This window comes from Gorilla gorilla, chromosome 7 (genome assembly GCF_029281585.2).
Source record: "Gorilla gorilla gorilla isolate KB3781 chromosome 7, NHGRI_mGorGor1-v2.1_pri, whole genome shotgun sequence".
Taxonomy (NCBI): domain Eukaryota; kingdom Metazoa; phylum Chordata; class Mammalia; order Primates; family Hominidae; genus Gorilla; species Gorilla gorilla.
Window position 1 is genome coordinate 53250804 of NC_073231.2, and position 20008 is coordinate 53270811.

The window sequence follows — 20008 nt, forward strand, 5'->3', positions numbered from 1 at the left end:
TAAAACAATGTAATTACAGGAAAAAGTCTGACTGTCTCAAATAAAATTAATATTTTTGAAAAATTCACAAGAAAACATAAAAGAAAAAATGTTAAACATATTGTTGTTACATAAATCACAAGCAATAAAGTGCTGTTTTTTTGGTTTTTTTTGGGGCAGGGTCCTACTTCGTCACCCAGGCTGGAGTGCAGTGGCGCCATCATAGCTGACTGCAGCCTTGATCTCCTGGAATCAAGCGATCCTTCCACCTCAGCCTTTCAAGTAGCTGGGGGTATAGGTGCACATCACCATGCATGGCTCACTTTTTTTAGAGACGAAGTCTTTCTATGTTGCCCAGGCTGGTCTTGAACTTCTAAGCTCAAGTGATCTTCCTGCCTTAGCCTCCCAAAGTGCTGGGATTACAGGCGTGAGTCACTGCACCCAGCCAACATAACACATGTTTAAGTACAGGAATATACTGACTTTGAAGACAGTAAAACATTTTAGAAATCTAAATTATAAAAGATAAATTCAAATACTGATTTTATAATTTTTTGTTTTCTTTTGTTTTGAGACGGAGTTTCACTCTTGTCGCCCAGGCTGAAGTGCGATGGTGCCATCTCCGCTCACTGCAACATCCGCCTCCTGGGTTTAAGCGATTCTCCTGCCTCAGCCTCCCGAGTAACTGGTACTACAAGCACCTGCCACCACGCCCGGCTAATTTTCGTATTTTTAGTAGAGATGGGGTTTCACCATGTTGGCCAGGCTGGTCTCTAACTCCTGGCCTCAAGTGATCCACCCACCTCGGCCTCCCAAAGTGCTGGGATTATAAGCATGAGCCACTGCGCCCAGCCTGATTTTATAATTTTAAAAAAGCTTTCTCTTCTCCAAAAATATCACTGCTTTAAAAAATGAGTTCCATTGTGTATTTACCTTTTCTAACTTATTTACAATCTTTTATTAGGATAAACAAGTATGTTTGTGTATACTGTCACATTGGATTATGAGTGGCTAAAAGGGAAGATGAGGTAAACTAGATCAAATAGTTCCTAACTGACTATATTTTTTCAGAGCAAGGGGGCTCTTTGTGTAAATGAATAAAGAAGGTTGAGAGGGTCTATGTGAATAAACTCATTCTCTCAAAATACACTGTTTATAAATCATATGGTGGACAGGTTCTCTCAATATCTATTTCACTCATGATCCCTCCCATCTATATTGCCCACATACTCACAGACCCAAATTCTTAACCTTTATCTATCAACTCTTCCCTGACTCCCCCAAAAAGGGGGTTTAAGGATTTATGTAGTCAGATCAGGATGAAAGGGAGGAAATGATTGGGGTATTAAGTATAGTCATCCCGTGGTATATGTGAGGGATTGTTTCCAGGACTCTCTGCCTATACCAAAATCAGAGTATACTCAAGTCCCAAAGTGAGCCCCATGGAACTCCCACATAAGTAGGCCCTCCACATACATGGGTTTCACATCCCACAAATATTGTACTTTCTATTGAAGTTGGCTGAAAAAAATCCACATGTAGGTGGACTCATACAGTTTAAACCTGTGTTATCGAGTGTCAACTGTATACAATTAAATGATTTTTAGTAAATTTATAGAGTTGTGCGATCATCACCATAACCAGTTTTAGAACATTTTTATAACCCAAAAATATCCTTCATAGCCATATGCAATCAATCCCTACTCAACCCTCAGCCCCAGGTAATTATTAAGTAAGTAGCCTGCTGTCTCTATAGATTTGCACTTCCTGGACATTTTATATAAATGGGACCAATATAATATGTATAGATTCATTTAGCATAACATTTATAAGGTTCATCCATATTATATCATATCAGTAGTTCATTACTTTTTATTGCTGAATAGTACTTCATTGCATGAATATAACACATTTTGTTTATCCATTCACTCACTGATGGACACTTGAATTGTTTCCACTTTTTGACTATTATCAATAATGCAGCTATAAACATTCACATCCAAGTCTTTGCGTCTACATGTATTTTTATTTCTTTTGATTACATGCCTAGGAATGGAATTGCAGTATCATATTCTTTTTAAGGAACTGCCATTTCCTGCAACTGCTTTTTATATATTGATTTTGTAATCAGTAATTCTGTGAAAACTTTCATATTAATTCCAATATTTTAACCATATATTATTTTGCAAATAACATCAGTTTTCTCTCTTCCTTTCTAATCCTTGTACCTTCCTTCCTTTCTTTCTCTTATTTTTGGCCTTGCTGAAATTAAGCCCTGTGAAAGGAAGCAATGATAGAATCTCAAAAGGAATATTTTAAATCTATCATCATTAAATAAAATACATGATGTAAGTTTTTCATGTTTATAGGCTCCCTTCTAACCTATTTTATTACATTTTTAATCACTAATGCAATTATTTTAATGCTTTTCCTTTGTCTATTGGGATATCATATAGCTTTCTTCTTTATTCTGTTAACATGGTATAGTAGTTTATTTTATAATCATATTGATTATATCTAACACCAATAGGCTCCAGTATTCAGACACTATCCTAAACACTTTACATATTTTAACCATTCAATCATCAGAAAAACCCTGTGAGGTGATACCATTATTACCCCAATTAACGGACAACGAATAGAAGTAAGAAATACACCTCAAGCTAATGAATGGTAAAAGCAGGATTCAAACCAAGGCAATCAGGCTACAAAGTCCATGCTCTTAACTGATATACTCTACTAAATTTAATCATCCTATACTCGAGAGTAATTCTAATTCAAGATCAATAATCCTTTCTCTATACTTTGAGGTTCAGTTTTAGGATCCTTGTGTCTGTGCTAATGAGTGTAACTAGCTTGTAATTTTCCATTTCATACTGGTCTTATTAGGTTTAAGTATCAAGATTATGAAAGTCTCATAATAGTAACCGGAGAGTATTCCTTCATTCCACACTCTGTATTAGCCTGTTTAAGACTGAACCCGGCCAAGAAGCTTTTTTTTTTTTTTTTTTTTTTTTGAGCTGGAGTCTCGCTCTAGTCGCCCAAGCTGGAGTTCAGTGGCGTGATCTTGGCTCACTGCAACCTCCGCCTTTCAGGTTCAAGTGATTCTCCTGTCTCAGCCTCCCGAGCAGCTAGAACTACAGGCATGTGCCACCACGCCCAGCTAATTTTTGTATTTTTAGTAGAGATGGGGTTTCACCATGTTGACCAGGCTGATCTTGAACTCCTGACCTCAGGTGATTCACCCGCCTCGGCCTCCCAAAGTGCTGGATTACAAGAGTGAGCCACTGCACCCGGCCAACAAATTCTTAACTTATTCCATCACCAAAGCTGAAAAAGATCAGACAGTTAATAAAACAATTTCCCAATTCTATTTTGGTTCTTCTTTTTTGAATATTTTCCTCTATTACTGTAGTAAGTGGTACCTTTTGTTACTATACTTTTAGTGGTTACCCTAGAAATATAATAACACACCCATCCTTATGAAAGACTAAAGCTAATCAAAATCTTTACCATCCTCTCAAATGATACAAAGATTAAAGCATGCCAAATTAATAAAGTCAATGGAAAGAAGACAGATTGTGTGTACATCAAAATAGTTAACAGAGTCACAGGTTCCTTCCACCTCTCATGCTAAAATGCTTGGAAACAAACAAATATTTGAAAGTCATTGGTTTGTAAGATAATTCAGCTGGTCACTCAGTTATCTAACTTTTATAACAAGTTTACACTTTTTAATGTGGCCTTCAGAAAAATTTAACAGAGAAGAACTTAAAAACAACTATACTGAGGATGGGAATTAGGATTAACTATAAATGGGCATGAAGGATCTTATTGGAGGGATGAAAATGTTCTAAAGCTGATTTATAGAAAGCACTTCTAGAATGGCAGAATAAGAACTTTAAGAAAACCTGCTACTCCATTCATTAAAGCAATGAGAACACGAGTCAAAATTGTCAAAACCAAGTTTTTAATAATTCTGGTGCCATGTACTGAATTGTGTTCTTACATCAAAGCCCTGCGTACTATTCTGATGGTATTTGGAGCTGGGGACTATGAGAGGTAATTAGGTTTAGATGAGATCAGGAGGGTACAGTCCTCGTGATGAGATTAAATGTACTTAAGAAAAAATGGGGAGGCGTGAAATGGAGTGGGGGAAAGACCAGAGACCTTGCTCTCTCTACCATGTGAGGATACAATGACAAAGCCAGGAAAAGGGCCCTCAACAGGAACCAAATCTGCTGACACCTTTATCCTGGACTTCTATGTCTCCAAAACCAAGAAAAAATGTCTGTTGTTTAAGCCACCCAGTCTATAATATTTTGTTATAGCAGCTTGAGCTAAGTAATTTGGAAATTCATGGAAGGCTTGGAACAATCCCAGGAGAGTTTTTGTTTTTTTGTTAAGGTTGATTTTCAGTAAGAAAAGTAAACTTTGTGGCATTTGAACTTGCCCTTGACCTTTCAATTTCTCCTTAGCTCTATCATAAACTTAAAATCCAAACGCTGCCCAAGGACAGTTGCTGTGAAAACCAGTAATCTAGTATCCACTGGACAGGTAGAATAGGTCTGGAATTCCCCAAAAATCCAATCTCTAGAAAAATCTCACTTTTGACCTGTCTGGCAGCTCCCAGGAAAAGCCCCATTCACAGAGCCTATATTTTACCAGACTCAGAACTCACTATCCTGGGGTTTTGTAGAAAACAATCAGCAGTAATTACTTAACATCATAGCTATCTAAAACAGTGATATCAGCCAGGGCAAGCAAAAGGCTGACCAATAAAATTAAAGGAAAAATCTGGGAAATAACATGCCCATGGGGTCTTGAAAAGCTCCAACATATTCCTGAGAATTTAGAAAGCCACATGCATGTGCAATTATATGGATGCCCGAGGAAGCTCTGAGAACACCTCTCATTTCTGGCTGGCATTGAGACCCTGTGCAAGTGGGATGTGAAAGCTAAAACAAAGATGTAAATTGCCAGAACGCATGCCCCAGCACACACACACAGAACCAGTTGGCATAGGCTGGGAGGTTTATTGGGTCAAAGCTTTTAAAGAAATCTCAGTCTAATCATGAACTATTAAGCTATCCTAACAGAGACTTCAGTGGCCACATATGACAAAGAATACAGACTTTACAAAGGGTACTTAGAAAACAGCAACAACAACAACAAAATACAAACAGCAACAACAACAAACCACAAGGAGGAGGAGAATCTAATTTCCACAGTAGCCACATTATGTTTCCTAAATGTTCAGTTTTCAAAAAAGAAATTATGACACTCGCAAAGAAATAGAGAATTATAAGCCACACATACGGGGAAAAAAGAAGTCAACAGAAAATTTCAGAGGAATCCCATGCCTTGTATTTAATCAACAAAGATTTTTATTCAGTTATCAGAAATATGTTGAAAGAACTAAAAAATATATATCTAAAGAAATAAAGTGGCTGGGCACAGTGGCTCACGCCTGTAATCCCAGCACTTTGAGAGGCCGAGGCAGGCAGATCACCTGAGGTCAGGAGTTGGAGACCAGCCTGACCAACATAGCAAAACCCCGTCTCTAGCAAAAATACACAATTAACCAGGCGTGGTGGCGCATGCCTGTAATCCCAGCTACTCGGGAGGCTGAGGCAGGACAATCGCTTGAACCTGGGAGGCAGAGGTTGTAGTGAGCCGAGATCAGGCCACTGCACTCCAGCCTGGGCAACAAGAGTGAAACTCCATCTCAAAAAAAGAATTAAATTGTGAAAACAATGTTTACCAAATAAAATTAACAACAAAGAGATAGAAATTACTTTAAAAAGAACCAAATAAAAATGATAGAGCTGAAAAATATAACTGAAAAGAAAAGGGAGCCAAGAGCACATTCGAGCAGGCAGAAGAAACAATCAATGAACTGGGTAATTGAGATTACCCAGTCTAGAACAGAAAGAAAAAGACTGAAGAAAAATGAACGAAGCTTCAGAGATCCTGTGAAACACCATAATGTGTACCAATGGGGGTCTCAGGAAGAGAAGACACAGCGAAAGGGACACAAAGAATATTGGAAAAAATGATGGGCAAAAATTTCCCAAATTTGATGAAAAATATTCATCTACAGATTTAATAAGCGCATCAAACTCCAAGTAAGAAAAACTCAAAGGGATCCACACTTATACAGCCAAACAGCTGAAAGATAAAGACAAAGAGAAATCCTGAAAGCAAGAGAATAACCATTCATCACATACAAGGGATCCTCAGTAAGATTAACAGCTTATCAGAAACCATAAAGGCTAGGGGATACCATATTGTGTTAAAAGATAAAGAATGCCAACCAATACAATTCCATACCATCAAAATTATCCTTCAAAAATGAAAGCTAAATTAAGACATTATTAAATACAATTCAGAGAAGTCATCACTAAGAGACCTGTTCTGTAAGAAACACTGAAGGGAGTCCTTCAGCTTGAAATGAAAGAACACTTCACAGCAACTGAAGTAAGCACAAACAAATAAAGAGCGCCAGTAAAGATAATTACATGGGCAAATATAAAAGATATTACAAATGTAAAGACGTTTGTAACTTTATTCTTCTCTATTTGATTTAAAAGACAACTATGGATGGGCGCAATGGCTCACATCTATAATCCCAGCACTTTGGGAGACCAAGGTGGTTTGAGGCCAGGAGTTCATGAGCAGCCTCGGATACATAGAGAGATGCCTGTCTCTACAAAAAATTAAAAAAATTAAAAAATTAGCTAGGCATAGTGGGAGTAGTAGCTACTTGGGAGCCTGAGGTGGGAGGATCCCTTAAATCCAGGAGTTTGACACTGCAGTGAGCTATGATCATACCACTGCACTCCAGCCTGGGTGACAGAGCGAGATCCTATCTCCAAAACAAAACAAAAAAAAAATTTTTTTTTAATTAGCTGAGCGTTGGTGGTATGCACCTGTAGTCCCAGCTACTCAGGAGGCTAAGGCGGGAAGATTGTTTGAGCCCAGGAATTCAAGGTTGCAGTGAGCCATGATCATGCCACTGCACTCCAACCTGTGCAACAGAGTAAAACCCTGTCTCAAAAAATAAATTTATAAATAAATAAAAGACAATTGCATAAGGCAATAATTATAAAACTGTGTTGAGAGACTTAAATGTATAATAGTGTGATTTGTATGACAATAATAGCATCAAGTAGAGGAAAAGGAATGACCTTATATTAGAGAAAAGGTTTGTGTACCATTGAAATTAAGTTGCACTTAATCTAAACTCATTTATTTTAAATTAAGATATCAATTTTAATCTGTAGGGAAACCACAAAAAAACTCAAAATTATGCAAAAGGCAACAAAAAAATCAAAATTGAATGCTATTAAATATTTAACATAAAAGAAACTAATAGGCCGGGCGCGGTGGCTCATGCCTGTAATCCCAGCACTTTGGGAGGCCAAGGCGGGTGGATCATGAGGTCAGGAGATCGAGACCATCCTGGCTAACACGGTGAAACCTCGTCTCTACTAAAAATACAAAAAATTAGCCAGGCGTGGTGGCGGGCGCCTGTAGTCCCAGCTACTCGGGAGGCTGAGGCAGGAGAATGACATGAACCTGGAAGGTGGGGCTTGCAGTGAGCCGAGATCGCACCACTGCACTCCAGCCTGGGCGACAGCGAGACTGCGTTTAAAAAAAAAAAAAAAGAGCCTGGCCGCGGTGGCTCATGCCCGTAATCCCAGCACTTGTGGGGCTGGGATCACTTGAGCCAGAAGTTTGAGACCAGCCTGGGAAACATGGCAAAACCCTATCTCTACAAAAAACACAAATATTTAGCCAGGCATGGTGGCATGTGCCTGTAGTTCCAGCTCCTTGGGAGACTGGAGTGGAAGGATTGCTTGAGCCCAGGAGTTTGAGGCTGCAGTGAGCTCTGTGATCACACCACTGCACTCCAGCCTGGGAAAGAGAATGAGACCCTATATCTCTTAAAAAAAAAAAGAAGAAGAAGAAAAAGAAGGTAATAAAGGAGAATTAGAGGAATAAAAAGACATAAGACATATAGAAAAAAATTGCAAAATGGCAAACATAAAAACCAGGAAGTAACTGCATTCTGTCTACATAGAGACATCTTTTAGATTCAAAGACAAATAAATTGAGAGTAAATACGAAAAATCATACACCATGCAAACAGTACTAAAAGAGAACCATAACAGCAACATTTATATTAGAACTAAAAGCACTTTATGACAAAAACTGTTAGCAGAGACACAGAAGAATCTCTGACACTAATAAAAGGGTCAAATCTTCAGTAAGACACAATTATAAACATATGCATATAAAGAGAGACCTAAGAAACGAAACAAAAACTGACAGAATTGAAGAGAATAATACACAAGTCAAGAATAATAGTTGGAGTCCGGGTGTGGTGGCTCATGGCTATATTCCTCGTACTTTGGGAGGCTGAGGCAAGAGGATCACTTGAGGCCAGGAGTTCAAGATCACACTGGGCAACACAGGGAGACCCTGTTTCCATAAAAAATTAACAAATCAGTCAGGTGCAGTGGCACACGGCTGTAGTCCTAGCTGCTCAGGAGGCTGGGGTAGGAGGACTGCTTGAGCCCAGGAGGTTGAGGCTACAGCAAACTATGGTCTCACAACTGTATTCCAGCTTGGGTGACAGAGCAAGACTGTATATCAGAACACACACACACAAAGTAACAGTTGGAGATTAAATACTTCACTTCTAATAATAGAACAACTACACAGAAGATCAAGGAAATAAAAGAAATAACACTATAAGCCAACTAGATCTAAGAGACACTTATAGAATAATACACTCACCAACAGGACAATACACATGCTTCTCAAATGCATGTGGAACATTCTCCAGGACAGACCATGTTAGGTCTTAAAATAAGCCTCAATAAATTAAAAAGGACTGACTGAAATCATACAAAGTTTGTTCTCCAACTGCAATGTAATTATATTAGACATGAGTAACAGAAGGATATTTGGGAAATTCACAATTATGTGGAAAGTAAACAACACATTTCAAAATAACCAACAGGTTGATGAAGAAATTTTAAAAAAATGGAAAATATTTTGAGAGCAATGAAAGTGAAAAGACAACATACCAAAACTTAAGGGATGTAGCTAAAACAGTACTAAGAGGAAAGCTTATAGTTGTAAGTATACATACCAAACAAAGGGAAAGATACCAAATCAATAATCTAGATTTTCATCTCTAGAAACCAGAAAAATGAGAGCAAACGGAACCCAAAGTAAGCAGAAGGGAGGAAATTTAAAAGATTACAGCAGAAATCAATGAAATGGAAACTAGAATAACGACAGAAAAAAAAAATCAACCAAACCAATAGTTTGTTATTTGAAAAGATCAACAAGATTGACAAATGCTTAGCTACACTGACCAACAAGAAGGCTCTGAATCTTCTATTAAAATCAGGAATTCTGTGATGGGAAGAATGAGGTCAGAAAAATAAATAAATAAATAAATAATAAAATATAATCAGAAATTCACAAATGGGCATCACTATTAATCTTTTAAAAATAAGAAAGGACTGTAAGGGAATATTATCAACAATTATATGCCAACAAATCGGATAACCTAGATGAGATGGACAAATTCCTAGAAATAAAAACCTATCAAGACTAAATCATGAAGAAAAAGAAAATCTGAATAGACCTATATAACTAGTTACTAAAGAGACTGAATCTCTAATCAATAATCACCCAACAAAGAAAAGCCCTGTACCTTATGGTTTCACTGGTGAATTCTATCAAACATTTAATGAAGAACTAATATAAATCCTCAAACTTTTTCAAAAAGTTCAAGAGGAGGGAACACTTCCTAATTCCTTCTATAAGCCCAACATTATGTTTATACCAAAGCTAGACAGTATAAGGAAACTACAAGATCACATATGAACACTGATGCAAAACTCCTTAACAAAATACTAGCAAACCATATCCAGCAGCATATTAAAATGATTATACACCATGATTAAGTGGAATTTATTCCTGGAAAACAAGGATGGTTATGGTTAAACATAAAAAAATCAATCAATATACCACATTAAAAGAATAAAGGGGGAAAAAAACATGATCATCACAATACAGAAAAAGCATTTAACAAAATTTAACACTTGCATCGTTAAAACTCAACAAACTAGGAATAGAATGAAATTACCTCAACATAATAAAAGCTATCTATATATATGAAAAACCTACAGCAAACATCATACACAACAGTGAAAGACTGAAAGCTTTTCCTCTAAGATCAGGAACAAGGCAGGGATGCCCGCTTTAGCCATTTCTATTAAACATAGTACTGGAAGCTCTAATCAGGGTAATTAAGAAAGTAATTAAGAAAGAAAAATAAGGGGCCAGGCGCAGTGGCTCACACCTGTAATCCCAGGACTTTGGGAGGCTGAGGCAGGCAGATCACAAGGTCAGGAGTTCGAGACCAGCCTGGCCAACATGGTGAAACCCTGTCTCTACTAAAGATACAAAAACTTAGCCGGGCATAGTGGTGCACGCCTTTAATCCCAGTTTCTCAGGAGGCTGAGCCAGAAGAATCACTTGAACCCAGGAGGCGGAGGTTGCAGTGAGCCAAGTTCACAACATTGTACTCCAGCCTGGGTGACAGGGTGAGACTCAGTCTCAAAAAAAAAAAGAAAGAAAGAAAAATAAATAAAAAGTATTCAAATCAGAAAGAAAAAGTAAAATTATCTCTGCTCACAGATGTTATCTTATTTGCAGAAAATCCTAGATTCTACAACAAAACTATTAAAATAAATGAATTCAGTAAAGTAACAGGATACAAATCAACACCCAAAAATCAGCTGCATTTCTATACACTAACAATGAACAATTTGAAAAGAAAATTATGGAAGGAATTCCATTTATGAAAGCATCCAAAAGAATAAAATACTTAAGAATTAACTAAAGAAGTGAAAGACCTATACCTATACAATGAAAACTATGAAATATTGCTGAAAGAAATTTTAAAAGACATAAATAAATGGACATATATCTTATGTTCATGGATCAGAAGACATGACACTGTTAAAATGTCAAAACTACCCAAAGATTCAATACACTCACTACTCACTACCAAAATCACAATGACTTTTTTGCAGAAATAGAAAAACTCATCCCATAATTCATATGGAATCTCCAGGGATCCAAAATAGCCAAAACAATTTTGAAAAAGAACAAAGCTGGAGCACTCACATTTTCTGATTTCAAAACATTCAAAGCAACAGTAATCAAAACACTAAGGTACTGGGATAAAGGAAGACATACACACCAAGGGAAAAGGATAAACAGCCCAAAAATAAACCCTCGTATATTTGGTCAAATGATTTTCAACAAGAATGCCAATATCTCTCAATGCAGAAAGGATAGTCTTTCCAACAAATGGTGCTAAGAAAACTGAATATCCACATACAAAATAACTAAGACAAACCCTTATGCAATACCATAAAAAAAAATTAACTCAAAATGACTCAAACAGCTCAACATAAGACCTAAATTATAAAACTCTCACAAGAAAATATAGGGCAAAAGCTTCAGGATGTTGGATTTGGCAATGATTTCTCAGACATGACACCAAAGGCACAGGCAACAATAATAAAAATAGACAAATTGGACTTTATGAAAATTTAAGAATTTTGTGCATCAAAAGGCAATATCAAGACAGAATGGGAGCAAATATTTCCAAATCAAATACCTGATACAGAATTAATAACCAGGATATATGGAGGACTCTGAAAACTCAACAACAAAAAACAAACAACCTAATTCAAAAATGGGCAAAGTACTTGGAAAGACATTTCTCCAAAGATGATATACAAATGGTCAAGAAGCATAGGAAAAGATGCTCAACCTCACTAATAATTAGGGAAATGCAAATTAAAACTACAATGAAATACCATCTTACACTCATTAGAATGGTTACTATAAAAAAAGAAAAAGAAAATAAGTATTGGCAAAGACGTGGAGAAATTGGAACCCTTGTGCCCTACTGGTGAGAATATTAAAAAGTATAGCAGTTGTGGAAAACAGTATGGCAGTTCTTCAAAAAATTAAACATAGAATTACCATATGACCCAGCAATTCCAGCTCTGGGTACAGACCCAAAAAAATTAAAAACAAGATTTCAAAGAGATATTTGTAAACTCATGTTCACAGCAGCATTATTCACAAATAGCCAAAATGTGGAAGCAATCCAAAGTGTCCACTAATGGATAAATGGATAGATTTTAGATAAGCAAAATGTTGTATACAATTACAATGGATTATAATTCAGCCTTAAAAAGGAAAGAAACTCTGAAATATGCTAAAAGACGGATGAACCTTGAGGACATTATGCAAAGTGAAATAAGCCAGTCACAAAAAGATAAACATTGTATGATTCTATTTATATGAGGTACATGGAGTAGTCAAAATCAGAGACACAGAATGGTAGTTGCCAGAGAACGGAGGTAGGGGAATGAGGAGGTACACCATTATTATTTAATGGGTATAGAGTTTCAGTTTACAAGATGAAAAGAGTTCTGAAGATGGATTGTGGTGATGGTTGCACATTATGAAAATATTAAATACCACTAAATAGTATACTTTAAAATGTTAGGATGGTGGCTTTTAGGTTATGTGTATCTTAACAAAATAAAAGTGGGGAAAAAGTTATTCTTTTAACTAATAACTTACACAACAGGTTGTGCTAGTTGGTGGGTGACAGGAGCACTAACATAAGCTGCAGGCTGTACGCCCATCATTCCTGAACCATCTTAAAGAAAAAACAAAAAAACAAAAAAAGTTTATTTAGAATAATCATTTAATAATATTTTACTTATTCCTCCAGAAAAAGGTGCATAATCAAAATGTTACATAGAGAAAACCATCAATATTTCCTTCTGGGCTAGAAGTTAGCAAAGAACAACATAAGAAAACACAATCGTTATTTCTTAAACCAAGATGAAAAGGAAATAACTATAAAATATAACTGGGCTTTAAAATAGGGCATTTATTAAATCAATATATAACATCTGAATTAAGCAAAGTTGTGCTTTTCTCATTTAGATATTTTTTGTTTACACAAAAAAACAATTTTCCTTATTGAGCCAAGCGGGGAGAAAATGCTTACCCTATAGATAACTTACAATAAGCAAGACTGGGATCGAAAGTATTCCTGGCCCCATAAAAATAGTATGCATCATCATAAGGAGTTCGATAGTTAGTAGCCAAAGGTGGTAGTAGGGGAGGTGGAGGCAGAGGTGCAATCCTGTATGAAAAGAAAAATGAAAAATTCCTCTCATATTTCATTGCAATTTTTTAAAAAATCAAGATATTACTCTTTTGCAAAAACAGTACTGAAAATCCTATCACTACTTTAGAAAAAGTCACCATCTTGCTCCAATCATTCATCAAAAATTATGACTTAAAAAGCAAATACTATTATATAAGATTTCACAATTTCAGGTACATTTATGTAAGATAAAAACCTGGGTTAATATTCAATCAATTAATATCCAATAGGCACTATGTGCCAGTATCAAATAAAGACAGACATGGTCCCTGTCCCTCAGGAGTAACATGAAAATAAACAACTACAGTCAAGTACAAGCAAATTAAATAATTAATAATAGTACAAGCAAATTAAATTAAATAGTAATATAGCCCAAAAAATGCAGATTGCTATAGGTACAGGAGCAGGGACATTTAAATCACATGAGGGAGAGAAAGAAAGCACATGTAAGGCTTTCCAGAAGAGGCAACGCTTAAGCCATGCTACTGGAGTGAGCTTGTGTGTGTTAGAGGAAGGACAATCCAGAAAGAGAAGGCAACGAGCTACAAAACAGTGTGAGTACAAATGGTTCAGTCTGACTGAGGAAACGAGTGTATTTCTTAATAGTAAAATAAAAGCAACTTAAATACCAACAGTAAAGTATTGACACAATCTTTAGTATTTCATAAATTTAAAACTTCTAAAAACCTCTACATTAGCACTTCATTACTGATTAGGAAATATCTCTGTATTGCTACCAATGCAATATTTTTCAGTAGTAAAAATGGCAAAGGCAAATTCCTTTAAATGAATAGAAAGAGATGGCGGCATTCTAGAATGTTCTCACTGTTGTATGTATCTTAACAGGTTCTCCCTTGTCATATACTTCAAAATAATTCCAAAGAACTAAGAAGGCACGGAAGTTCTCTTCAGTAGGGAATATCTTTCACATTTACTAGCCACTCAATGTGTCTAAACCTTATACCATCCTCACAACAAAGATACATCAACAAAAATGTCAAATAACTGTTATGAAAGGGAACTGTCATCATTAAATCGAATTTTATAGAGATTTATACAAGCTAATCCTCACAACCCTATAATTGTAAACATGAAAAAAAATACTACTCCACTTTTACAAATGAGAAAATTGAAGTTCAACAAAGGTGTGGTTTGCCCAAAATTCAGATAGGAAAGCCAACCATTTCAAACCCTAATTCAATGCTGAGACCACCATAAAATGCTCTGTTAATTCCAACGCCTCCTATTCCTGAGTCAGGAAGCCATCAGATAAAAAACACAAAGCCCCAATAAGTATAGTAAACACACTTCCACAGTTGGTTAGTAACTAAAAGACCAACTTCTACTGCAATAATATAGTCCAGAAAATATCAATGTTCAAAAAAGTTAAGAAAAACACCTCTAAATTTAAATATATTTTATAATTAATACACTAACAGTGAACAAAAAATAAGCCCAGGCCCTACAAAGAGGAAAGTATAGCCCAGAAAATATCAGTGTTAACAACAGGATTTTCTTTATGTATATTCTGTTATAGTGTGATGCCTTTCACCTACAGAAATCAAATCTTTACCCCCATACTTAAATTACAGGTTTTATAATCTCAACACTTTTTATTTCAGGTATTTGAGTTACACAGCCCATAAGTAATCACAGAGAATGAGCTGAAGGAAACAGAAGCTAAAATAAAATTATATGTGTAAAAGAGCCACATTAGAAACTTTTTCTGCACAAATTGAAGAATTCAATGTTTGCCAAGTGGAAACAACAAAATTGAAAATAATGTACAACTTTTATATGTTAAAAGATATCAAAAACAGACATCCCAAAATACAACCCAAAACTAAATAAATACTAAAATGTACTTAGTAATTCATTCTAAAGATACAAAATCATCTTTAAACAATAAAATGTTTTAAGAATTTGCCTTTTTTTATAATAGCAGAGAAAAAAACAAATTTCAAGAGAACTTATTTCACAAAACTGTTAACTGTACAAAATCTCTGAAGAATAACGTCATCCGCTTCAGCATATCCTTCTAAACATAAAATATAGCAATATGTTACCTAATTCCCAAACACAAAACATTTAAACAAGCACCTGGGAGACACCATTTCACCAAGGGCGCTGCTGAGTCCACTGCGCAAATCTTCATTTTGAGAAGGAACAGGATGAACTGATGGGATGGGTGGGACAGATGGGGCAGATAAAGGAGGGAGAGGTGTCTGGAAAGCTATTTTGGGTCTTTCAGGTGGTATCATCTCTTCAAAGTGTCTTGGTGCCACACTAAACTGCTTTAGTCTATCAGGCTAAAATAAAGAAAAAAAATCTGTTTATTACATATAATCATAAGTTTAAAGGTGGAAGGGACCTCAAAAGACCTCCTATCCCAGCAGGCACTTAAGACAGTCACAGAATAACAGAATTTTACAGCTATAAAAGACTCTGAATATCTATCTATCTGATTTATTTATTTATTTATTTTTGAGGCAGAGTCTCACTGTGTCGCCCAGGCTGGAATGCAGTGGCACGATCTCAGGTCACAGCAACTTCCACTTCCCGAATTCAAGCAATTCTCCTGCCTCAGCCTCACAGTAGCTGGGGTTACAGGCACCTGCCACCACGCACAGCTAATTTTTGTAGAGAAGGGGGTTTCACCACATTGGCAAGGCTGGTCTCGAACTCCTGGCCTCAAGTGATTCGCCCGCCTTGGCCTCCCAGAGTGCTGGAATTACAGGTGTGAGCTTCTGTGCCCAGCCAGACTCTGAATATCTAATGCTTATTTTATAAATGGGTAATTGAGGCTCTCTGAGAAGTAATATATCACCTAAGGTCTCACTATCAGTAAATAATTAAGCAAAGACTAGAGTCAGATATTAATTTTAAATATACCTGTAGTATTCTTTTTATGTACTAGGACACTGTGCTACTTCTCTAATTGCCATTTCTGTTATCATAGCATTCTGTAAAACAGGGTCAGCAAATGCTTTCTGTAAAGGGCTAGACAGTAAATAGATTAAGATTTGCAAGACTACATAGTCTCTTCATAATGAGCAGACTCAGCTATGGTGCTAAAGCAGCCACAAACAGTATGTGAAGGAATGAACAAGGCTGTGCTGCAATAAAACTTTTTTTTATGAAAACAGGCAGCAAACAAATTTGGTCACAGGCCACACTTTGCTAGTTTCTACTTTAGAACATCACTTATGTGCCCTTTTCTAAGATTTGCACATCAAAAGTAAACCCAAAAGTAAAGGCCTAACTGTTGCCTCTAATCACTTATTTATTCTCATAAATCAACTTGACACTGTATAGGAGCTTCAATTCAAAGATAAATAAGGTCTGTCACACACTAGTGTAACCATAAATACAAAATTTAACATGCCAACATATTACATTAAAAAGCTCACCTTTTAAAAGGAAACTTTTGATTGATAAAAGAAAATATATTTAGCTTTGAAATTTATCTTCTTTTTTTCCTACCATGGTTATCTTATCAAGAATAATTTATCAGGTTAACCTAGAAGCATACTGCGAGTGATGCTGGTGCAATATGAAACTTTTCCAAATAGATAACCCACAGGATATATTCTCACCATAAGTAAAAGCAAATCAAAAGTTGCCTACAGGTAAATAATTTTAAGTTGCTGCATCCTTTTTAAGAATGAGCTTTTTAATGAAATTAAAGGTCTTAATCATCATTCAAAGATGAAACAAGACTTGTATTAGAAATAATTACATAACCAACTACAGAAAAAATAAATTGTGGTAAAAACAATAAATTACCTCCTCCTTACTTAACTGCAATGATGTGAGTAATTCATTCCACTTAATGATGAGAATTGCAAAATTAAAGTAAAAATAAGATTATCTCTCTAATGTTACAATAAGTAACAATTACTAAAACGCTTTAAAAATAAAGTCGTCAGTTTTCTCAGAAATCACTCCAATATAAGAAAAGTAAGTGATCAAGATGTATTCAAGAAAAATATTAACATCAATTGTAAATTTAACCAAGATAACTTTCCCATGGAATAGTACATGTGAATAAAGCAGAGAGAACTAATTTAAACTTTAAAAAAATGACACACAAATGAAAAAGGAAAAATTACCTCAAGGAAATAACAGTTAAGAGAATTTACACTTTATGAGAACTGAATTTAGTTAATTTTATTACTGTTCAAATTGGTCTACTCTCTTTTTCTCCCGATATTCTCTATCCCCACCTGCCACCACATTTGAGGATCATTTGATGAAAGATTAAACATTAAAAGATGCCAGAAACCCTTACCGATTTCTCAGGGTCTTGTGCTCCAGACGCTGCAACCCTGAGTTCTAAATCTTTTTCTCTAAACAAAATTAAAGTTTTACATATTAAAAAGATATAGTAAACTATCAAAATTATAAATCATCACTGAAAGAAGCTTATACACAAAGTCTATGCACTACATCTACAAAAACAAATAATTCCTTTAACTGACATTACAGCCTTAAATAATACTGAAAGCCAAATTTTTTTACTTGATACAAAGTAAACTAGAATTCACATGTAACTAACTTAGACTATGTATCTCTAAGCCAATGCCTAGAGTATTTCAAAGACTAATTCACACAAAATAAAACACAAAAATAAAATCTTTACCTTGTAAAACAAAAAACCTCTTTTAGGGTACACATATATTTTCAGTTAGCAAAAGGAAGGGTAAAAATTTAAATATATCTACCATACTTCCTAATAATAGGGTTTTTTAAAAAATGATGTTAAAGATAGCTAACATCAAACAGTAGATATTGGCTTCCTCTGAGATAGAGGGAAAAAGGCAAAAACTAAGAGATAACAGGTCTCAAATTCTCTCAAAACGAGGTATCTATTCCTAATTTTGTTGTTGTTTTTGTTGTTGTTTAGTCAAGAGTCTCACCCTGTCGCCTAGGCTGGAATGCACTGGCGTTATCTCAGCTCACTGCAAACTCCGCCTCCCAGGTTCAAGCAATTCTCCTGCCTCAGCCTCCCGAATAGCTGGGACCACAGGCGTGTGCCACCACGCCCGGCTAATTTTTTGTATTTTTAGTAGAGACAGGGTTTCACCGTGTTAGCCAGGATGGTCTCGATCTCCTGACCTCGTGATCCGCCCACCTCGGCCTCCGAAAGTGCTGGGATTACAGGCGTGAGCTACTGTAATTTCTAATTTTAATCTATATTTATAATTTCTAATTTTAAGCTATATTTAAAATTTCTAATTTTAAACTCTATTCCTAATTTTAAACTATAATATCTCATAGGTATTTCAACAAGAAAGACTACAAACAATGATACCTATGTACAACATAAATACTTGTGATTTACCATTCCTGTAGAATTGAGGAAGCCACTGAAGATTTTTGAGCAGGGTGCCAGTTTGATTAGTGTATTTTTTGACAGTTAATATTACACAGTGTGCTGGATCTACTGGAGCAGGGAGAAGGGAGTTGGGAAGACTAGTTATTAGTTAGGAAGCTATTGCTGCAAACCAGGTCAGACGTAGAGAGGACTCATCCAACATTAATGGCTCTGAGAATAGAAAGAAGGAGGGGGCCTCATATGAAGTGAATATGAGAGGACAAGGAATCCAAGTCATAGTGAGATTTTGAGGTTCCATTATTGGGCTATCAATAGAAAATGAAGAGGGACAGTTGGTTTTGAGATGCTCATTTGGGATGGAAATGTTAAATTTATAGGATACAATTTTTTTTGCGTGTATGTGTGTGTGCATACCATTTCATATGGCAAAAAATACTTTTATATTTGTTACTATATATGGGATAATCCAATGGGCATATCTATAACATTAAATGCTACCTTAAATCAAAAACTGAAGAAATCAATGAGGGAAGTAAAAGGGCTATTACAGAATATATAAATACTCTCACTTGCTACTTATGACCAAAAAAATAAAAAACTCTCTTAGTATTTATTCTCCTTGTTGATTTAGCATGTAGAGATGAAAATATAAGTGATTTACAAATCAAACATCATATTAGAACGACAACCCCTTATTTAACCATCATGTCATTTTACACAAATGCACTTTAAACTCAAAATATCTCTTTCAAATGCAAACCTTTCATTACCGTCTCTTGTTCCTCTGTTGCTCAGCCATTTGTTCCAACAGTTCTAGTCTGTATTTCTCTTTCCTTCTCTGAATAAGTTCTCGATCTTCACCTCCTAGATAGTGGTATGAGAAAAATACAATCTTAACTCTTAAGCATCGTATGCAATTAGAAAGTTAAGTCCTTAAAAACTCCATCTTAATTGTATCATATAATTACTAATATGCAAGAAATACAGAAGGAAAAAAATCACATGAATCAGTCCTTCTTCAATTTCTTTTGTAATTAATGGGTACCTACTATGTGTCAAACACAAGATACAGTAATCATGCCCATGCCTCTACCATTAGTCAAAAATTTTCCTAAATAACAGAATGTTCTTATCCCAACCCCATTTTTCTAACAATCTAAATAATATTTCCATTAATATCTTCCGTAAGTCTTATAAATTTAACATTTCAATCGCAAACGAGCATCTCAAAACCAACTGCCCCTCTTCATTTTCTACTAATGGCCCAATACTGGAGCCTCAAAATCTCACTATAACTTGGATTGCTTGTCCCCTTCTATTCACTTCACATGAGGCCCCCTCCTTTCTATTCTCAGAGCCATTAACCTTGGATAAGTCCTCTCTACATCTAACCTGGA

At 35.7% G+C, this 20008-nt stretch overlaps 1 protein-coding gene across 22 annotated transcripts in view; it reads right to left on the reverse strand.

Moving 5' to 3' along the window:
• Positions 1–20008, reverse strand: part of CSPP1 (centrosome and spindle pole associated protein 1) — a 133206-nt gene that overhangs the window by 64030 nt on the left and 49168 nt on the right. For 19 of the 22 annotated variants that reach the window (XM_055349457.2, XM_031014016.3, XM_031014017.3 and 16 more), the window contains 5 exons: positions 19382–19475; positions 17565–17622; positions 15374–15582; positions 13128–13249; positions 12676–12754 (listed from right to left, as the gene is read on the reverse strand). In XM_055349457.2, coding sequence (XP_055205432.1) covers positions 12676–12754; positions 13128–13249; positions 15374–15582; positions 17565–17622; positions 19382–19475 — 562 coding nt within the window. The remainder of the gene's footprint in view (positions 1–12675; positions 12755–13127; positions 13250–15373; positions 15583–17564; positions 17623–19381; positions 19476–20008) is intronic. The other 3 variants (XM_055349469.2, XM_055349471.2, XM_055349468.2) reach the window with 1 other exon arrangement.